The sequence below is a fragment of the Heliconius melpomene genome, chromosome 21 (assembly GCF_056956725.1).
Source record: "Heliconius melpomene rosina isolate 202511_hmr_F chromosome 21, ASM5695672v1, whole genome shotgun sequence".
NCBI lineage: Eukaryota > Metazoa > Arthropoda > Insecta > Lepidoptera > Nymphalidae > Heliconius > Heliconius melpomene.
The window spans coordinates 1,874,066-1,882,264 of record NC_140409.1 but is presented as its reverse complement, the minus strand read 5'-3'; the positions used below and the strand labels follow the sequence as shown (position 1 = coordinate 1,882,264).

Genomic DNA, 8,199 nt, shown 5'->3' with positions numbered 1-8,199 from the left:
CCATCCGCGTCATGCTTTATCTTCTAACCAGAGCTAGGAGATGATATCATTTTAGGCCAGCAACACACCTGTACCTAGCTCCTCTGGTGTTACACGGGGTCGTGGGCGGCGGTGATCACTTACCATCAGGTGACCCGTACCTTCGTTTGCTTTGTCTTTTTCCATAAAAATAAAAAAAAACAATTCACTTTCATGATTGATGAAAAATGAACCTACAACTGTCGCGATCGACAGAATAAAAAAGAAACAAAAGTTATTCAAGACAATAATTTATAATACAAAAGGCTTAAAATACACTATTTTTTTTGCCCAACTTTCTTTACTGGATTGCAAAAAGTTAAATCCTCGTTTATCACAGAATTGGCGGTAGCTTGGAACACTACGCAGATTCTTCCCTAGTAATAAGCTGTATTAAAAACGTACTTAGATAGAGGTATTTCAAGCTATTAGCTTAAAATCTAAAAATCGAATTCATAAGGAAAAAAAACTATAACTTTTAGAGAAGCATTATATACTATAACTAAACTTAAATTCAATATAAAAATATGAGACACGAAAATAATTGAAAAGAACACATTCTTTATATTTAAAGAATGACATTGGGCAGTGCACTGATAACCGCGAGGTTTCTGGTGGCACTGTGCGCTCGACACCGCCCCGACCCGGACGTAGGGCAAGTATTACTGTTATTTAACTTATTGAACATTGTATTAGAATCTAAGTCTCGGAACTCTTACATACGTGTACGCTCGTGTTTCATTTTAATTATCATTTTTTAATATATATTATTATTGTTATGAGTTCTTTAGAAGTAAAATTATAATTATAACTTGATAAGTTTTGTTTAATATCAATAGTTGTAATTAATATTTCTTTATTTAAAAAAACTTATTTTTAAATAATCCCATTATTATATTTACTTATGTTTCTGAGGTAGTAAAAACCTACTATCAAATTTTCTCCTATTTAGTAGGTAGCGGCAAATAGAATACTTGTGTTATTTTTATATTGCCTTTTATATCTAAGTTAGAAATTTTCATAAAATGAAATTAGATGATAAATCTAACGCTACAACGCTACCAAATTAGGAATCAAGTGTTTTTAAAAATCACATCAAAGTTTTAAAAAGTCGAACCAAATTAAGAATCTTTTGTGTTATAAATTATGTAGTCACTGAACCCATTTGGTTATGAGTTCAGTAACTGCACACAGCATACCTACATCATGCAGCACGCCAAAGACAACACCACAAAACTTCTTTTCGTACCATATATCAAAGTAGGCTGAGAGAATCTAGTGTCACGTATATACGTTGTATTTGTTTTTACAATGTAAAAAAATTGAGAAATTCTCCTTTAGTACTATCCTATACTTCGGTTTTGGACATGTTCATATTAAACTTTCTAGGTCCGGTAGATTTGCCTGTTACTCTGTAACGAAAGATAATGTTTTGAGACAGATAACTGTCTTTTTTACTTTCTATCTATTCATACCTATATTATAAATTCGAATGTAACTCTGTTTGACTGTCTTTTTTCGAAAACTGAACGCTAGTATATAGTACCCAGGTCGTATCGACCTGGAAACTGGAACTGGAATAGTTCTCCAGAACACTCTCCATGATATATGCGGTAGTGAACGCACAGCGAGGAGACGCCTCTACGCAAAGCCAAAGCCCCAACGATTCGAATCTCTCTACGTTGTATGTGATCAAATGAGTCAAGCTGATACTGGGGAGCCCCAGCCCAGATATTCCAGAAGACAGTATTCCACATGAGGCCGAACCTGGGCCCTGTATAGGGGTGTTTAGGTGTGAATTACTGTCTCGCTCTGCTGATCACCTCTAGTTTCTTTGAGGCCATCTTTGTCTTGCTTTCCAGATGATCGCGATACTGGCAGTAGCTCGAAACGCTAAGGCCCAATGTGCTGATACTAATTAAATTAATAATCATGTATTTCAAGCGGGCGAAGCCGCGGGTGGGCCGCTAGTGTTATAATAAAACGCAGAGCCAATAATTTTTTAACAATTCATAACAAAAAAAAACTGCAATATAAAGAATATGTATATTTATTTTACTGAAGAATTTTTCTTATATAAATTCATATAATAATGTGTTATTTTGTAAATGTTTAGAAATAATATTTGTTATTTTCATTTAAGTCTGTATCATGACATGGTTTGGTGGAGGCTCAAGGCCGGTAACCTCCGGTCAACTGTTCGAAACTTACATCGGTAACCTATCTTATCAACTATATTGTTCTAAGTAAACTATAATATATATGAGTATAGAAAATTAATTATTTGGCCGACTACCTCAGAAGAACGGTAATGTATTTGTAAATTTTAAATTTATATCGATATACCAGAAAAAATCTTTTACGATGCTATTATAAGGATATTTACTTTTTAAATTTTATTTTTGCTAAATAGGAATTTTAATTCGTAGTTATAATCGTGGGGTAGCGGAAATTTTCAAGCATCATCAGAAATATTGACGTATTTCTGTAGGGACGACAAAAATAAATTATAATAAGCGTACTTATATCTATATATATAAAAGGACATGTCCTCACTGACTGAGGTAAGACGCGCGCACAGCCGTAACTGCTGATAGTAGAAACTTGAAATTTGGACAGGTATTTACTTTCGTAATCTGGACATCCACAAGGGATTTTGAAAAATTTTAAGTCTAAAGGGGTGGAATAGGGGTTGTAAGTCTGTATGGATTTTTTTTTAAATCGAGACCGATTTTTATAAAATTTAAAATTTAGACTCTTAAAAATATTTAATTGAACATGTGTTTCATGGTTTTCTAGAATTCACCCCCTAAGGGTGCAAATAAGGGGTTGAAAGTTTGTATGAAAAAATCTTTAAATCGCCACCGATTTTTGTAAAATTTTAAATTTAGTAATATTTCATTGAACACATGTTTCGTAGTTTATTAGAATTCACCCCTAAATAAGCAAGCGTAGCTGCGCGCGTCCGCTAGTAAGCGTATAAGCATTTCGGCGTCGCTTTATTAAGAGCATCGTTGGGAAACTGGAACGCTTGGATTGTTTCCTAGTACAGTAGATTCGAGTCCCGCTACTTACAAATTTTTATACGTCATAGTCTACTTAGAGATATTTAGATATTATACTTAGACTCAAAGAAACAAAAGTTATTTAATAAAAAAATATCTTAAAATTTCACTGGTTTTAGATAAAATAAAAAAAGCTTAAAGTTTTTCCCGCAATAGGTTGTAGAGGAGCCTAGTACTAATACACTTCGTTACAAACTTCCCGCCCCGCGGAGCTTAACGTCGCACTATATAAAACTAATTGAATTAACGTATTTTCCTATAATTTTCAGCAATCTATAATCTAACAATGGTTCTCTGCAACATAATTCGTTCGTCGACGAGGTTGAGCCGGTCACTGCCACACTGCTGCCGAAGAGCTTTATATAGCACAGAAAGTAAAGGTAACTTCTTTGAAACTTATATATGGTACCACGCCGTTATTCCATGTCTTGGGCGAAGTACAGGGCGGGGTACCGAGTGTCTTATCACTAGGTTACTTCCGTCTACTCTGCCTCGAGCAAGAAATAGCGTGAATTAAAAAATATATGTAACTGAAGTAAGATTCATAAAATCATTAAAAAATTAAGCCAAGCGAAGTATTAAGAATTTCTTAAGCCACCTTTTCTGTTTCCTATTTACCCTATTTAGCTTTGCGTACTTATATTTATATTGACAAGATAGTTATTTCTATATAATATACTTGTGTTGGTTGAAATTACTTAACAAATTGATAATATTTTGTTACTCTGTGATATTACATTATATACTCTCTGGCTTCTCCGCTAGGGATAAAGAGTGAAACTAAAAAAGCCAGAGGCCATATATACATATAGATTTGGGTAAACTATAGAATTTTTAACAAAATAACTTCTATAGTAAAATCGATGTGTAAAATAAAACCTGTAGGTACCGTAACGTTTTGATACTTAGACTTTTTTTTTTTTTTTATATATGGAATAGGCGTTTGACCGCATCAAGTCTGGTGAGCGACTACTGACTGAGCTGGTCAAGACTACTATTAATTCAGATCATCCTCTTATGTCTATATCTATCTATACATATATAAAATCGAAAGGTCACTCACTCATCACGAAATCTCAGAAACTACAAGTGCTAGGAATCTCAAATTTTGCATAGGAGTTACTTATAGGACGTAGGTGCTCGCTAAGACGGGAATTTGCAATATTCGACTTCTAAGGGGTTGTTTTTGGGGTCGAAAGTTTGTATGAAACTTCGTTACTACAAATGCTAGGAGTGTCAAATTTTGCATAGACATCACTAGGACGTAGCCATGGAGACAGAAATTAATAATAACATAGTTCACGCGGGTGAAACAGCGAGCGGGCCGCTAGTATCTTATATAACCGATAGCGTTGTCAACAGAAAATGCTCATCATGTTGAATAAGTTTTCCTTAAGCGTTGTATTGATATCTCTTATGATCACATAGTTCTGGTGTCGGGTTTAAGCGCCGCATTAAGTTCCGCCATATGACACGCAATGCTTGTAGAATGTGGCGGAAAATGGGGAATGGAGTATTTTAATACTAGGTTTACCTACCTTAGCTACCTTGCTATGCGTGGGATAGCAAGGTAGCTAAGGTAGGTAAACCTAAACGGCGTTGGGTTTCGCCACCTAATAGGTGACTTTCCAAACATATAATAACTGTTTAGTATTAAAAGTGATATCCCTCAAATCGGAAAAATTATAACAATAGAAAAAATATGGGAAAAAAATATTGTGATAATATTTTCACATAAAGGCCGTCGTTACGTTAGTGGTGTCGCCGCCGCCGTCACTCAGAGGAATGAATTATTTTCATTCCCTCTGGTAAGACGCGGCATTGAGGTCGGTCTGTGAGGAACGGAGTGTCTTAACATTAGGTTCTCTCTGCCTACCCTGCTATATGCGGGAGTTATAGTATATAGTATATACTAATTTGGAATGAAATTTACTGCAATTATACATTTGTAATAGGTTTTATGTGTAATATATAAATTTCCATTTTTCGATTTTTTTATTGATATCAGCTTGATATGTATACCTACGTCCTACACGATATCGAGATAAGTGGTCTTGACAAACGGACAACAAAACATTTTTCCTGGAACCCTAATAACATAAATTTTCTTGTTTTCTCACCAATCACTACAAAATTCATATTAATAATATATATTTAAGCTAATTAAAAAATATGAAGTTAAATTATTTATCATATCTCGTATGCTGAGGTCAACATGTGAAATCTTGCGAAATAATTGACCATCATGTGAATTGTAGGCGATAGTGTATCAATAATAACATTTTTGTATATAAGTTTTAAATCTATACAGCTTTTATAGAGAACTTTATAGTTTTGACTGTTAAATTATAGTTTCTTTTCATTTATTCGAGCTATAGCCATTTTCGCTTGTGATTTTATTATTATTGTTATATGGTTATATTTCTTGGGCGAATTTGTTCTTTTATTTAATTAAAAAGTATAGCGAAAGTATTTTTTTTTTGACTAGCACGAGTGTGTAATAACTGTTCGATTTAAGCTATAATACATGATGATGACACTAAATGCATCATTGATTTCTTTTTGTTGATAAGCCTACGCTATGTTTATCTTCATATTTTTATATCATATAAATAATATTTAATAATTTTGTCTGTACAATCATATTCCAGGCCGCTATTACACGAAGAAGCACGAGTGGGTGTCAGTTGATTCTGGCATAGGAACTATTGGCATATCAAATTATGCACAGGTTAGTTACTGAACATTTGTATTAAGTATACAGTACGAATAATGGCCTTAACTGGCTTCGCCTGTGTTGTCACATCTAAATAACTAAGAGTTGTGTACGAAAATGATACCTACGAAGTACCCGAGGTAACTTTAAGGTACAGAGGTTTACATCAAAACGGTGAACTTGCCTTCCTCGCCAAATGGACCATCTGATAAAAAATATTTTTTATATTGAAACGATTAACATGTATAGCATGCAGCAGCTATCTTTTGAATCGAGCCAGTAGTTTCTGAGATTAACGCGACCAATCATACAAACCCTTCAGCTTTATCTATACTTATAATGAAATCGTAAGAGAGTCGGCGTCCGTACTTGGAAGATATTTAAAAAATATATTATTAGGAATCTTCATTAACGAAATAGAACCCAAAACAATGATTTTTTAAATATTTGTTTGTTTGTCTGTGCGTTTCTTTTCGCTAATAATTAATATGTATAATACAAAATAATACATACTACAATATTTATAAATGCAGGATGCCTTGGGAGAAGTAGTGTTTGTACAGCTACCAGATGTAGGCAGGGCGGTGTCGGTGGGCGAGGAGTGTGGAGCTTTGGAAAGCGTTAAAGCGGCCAGTGAAATATATTCACCAGTCTCGGGAAATGTGAGTTTTTTTTAATATTTATTAAGTTTAATTAAAAAGAGTAAGAGAACAGAAAGAAAAAAGTGAGGAATGGAGTGTCTTAATATTAGGTTCCCTCTGCCTACCCTGCTGTGTGCGGGATGCAGCGTGAAGCTGATTAATTTTATTTAATTTAATAAAGAGGCCTTCTTGGCGCGACGCGTCGCAATTTTTGTAAGTTCGATTTCCACGTGGGGGAATGATTTATTTTAAAATTTGACCTCTTTTTTTTAAAGAATAAAGAGAATGAAAAGACACTTCAAAGAATGAATTGTAATTATTAAATACTGATATTTGTATAATATTGTATATATTGATTGAGTGTCTAGTGTGTTTAGTGGCAGAACTCAAACCCATGTTCTGCCTCCTCACCAGAGTGAAGAAATAAAAATATGTATACATTAGATACCTATGCCTATGCCTAAGCACTTATTGTATGTATTTATTTTCCGTTTGACTTCGCCTGTGTCCAAATGGAAATACGAGTTATGTGACATGTGGCATATTCTAAATGCGGGAACCAATCTTGATATATGTGGGTAGGTACAGCGGGTAACAAAATACATCGCAGAATATACGTGACGCAATATAGTCTTCATCAATAAATGGAGATGGCCTAGCCGATACAAAAACAATTTCAATTCATACTAGTTGTTGCTGTGATTAGATTATTCACTAAACATACTCTTCTCTTCTTCTCTTCTTTATAATATTAGTATAATTTATTATTATTTCTCAAAAACCAATATTTCTAGGTAACCGTCAAGAACGACATCGTAGAATCATCACCGTCTCTAATAAACAAATCGTGCTACGAAGAAGGGTGGTTGTTCAAAGTAAAGCTTTCTTCCCCCGAGGAGTTGCAGCAGCTGATGGACCAGTCGGCATACGACAAGTACTTGGAGGAATCTCATTAAGAAAAATATCATTTTTTTAAGTCATTCGATCATTTTTGTTAAGTTAGATTGTATCCAATACAATATACTAGAAAAGTGCCATAATATTATTAATAAAGAAGTGCCTATTAATGCGAGATTAAACATTTTGTACAGATAAATAAAAATTATTTGAATCTAGTGTGACCGACTACTAATACTTAGTTATTACCTAGGTACCTACATAGAATTATACATGCCACCGCCAGAAGTTCGTAGACAGACACTTGAATTTTATTATACGCATTGATTCCATAGAAATAATCAAAATTTTATTTTAATAATGTTACCAGCTTTTCTTTAAAAAAAATGACGTCACGTAAACTAATAATTAGCAAAATTTTGAAAATAATTAGCATGAAATGTACAATACTTCTCATCCAGCACGCGCTGTCATTTAATACTCGAAAATATCGTCTTTAGTAATTATAGTTTAGTTTAGTTTCCACTAGTTTATATATATAACATTAGTGGGCCCGAACGCGGCGACGCCCGCTTGAACTATACGAATATTTATTAAATATATTTATGAAATTATTTTCAGTTTTCAATAGAGATGCGTAAAGCAAGCTCATTTTGGGTGACGTTTTCTAACAACAAACTTTGCAGATCGTTGCTTAGCAACGGTCGCATAGCGACGGTTGTTATTAACATGGCGGAATAAATTGCATGTCAAATTAATAAGTATTTTAATATATTGGTATATATCGAAAATATTACAAATATGAGAAAAAAAACTATCCTATGTTCATCCCGAGACCCTCCAGTATCTCTATATGAGTATT

The 8,199-nt window shown here is 33.8% G+C and overlaps 1 protein-coding gene across 1 annotated transcript; it reads left to right on the top strand.

Annotated features, from left to right (window-relative positions):
• The first annotated feature begins 644 nt into the window (after positions 1-644).
• Positions 645-7,556, top strand: LOC146526792 (uncharacterized). Its single transcript, XM_085206173.1, has 5 exons — positions 645-673; positions 3,353-3,463; positions 5,735-5,814; positions 6,333-6,461; positions 7,235-7,556. Exons 2-5 carry the CDS (start codon positions 3,370-3,372, stop codon positions 7,394-7,396), a joined length of 465 nt encoding a protein of 154 aa, XP_085062299.1. The 5' UTR covers positions 645-673; positions 3,353-3,369; the 3' UTR covers positions 7,397-7,556.
• Positions 7,557-8,199: the final 643 nt, after the last annotated feature.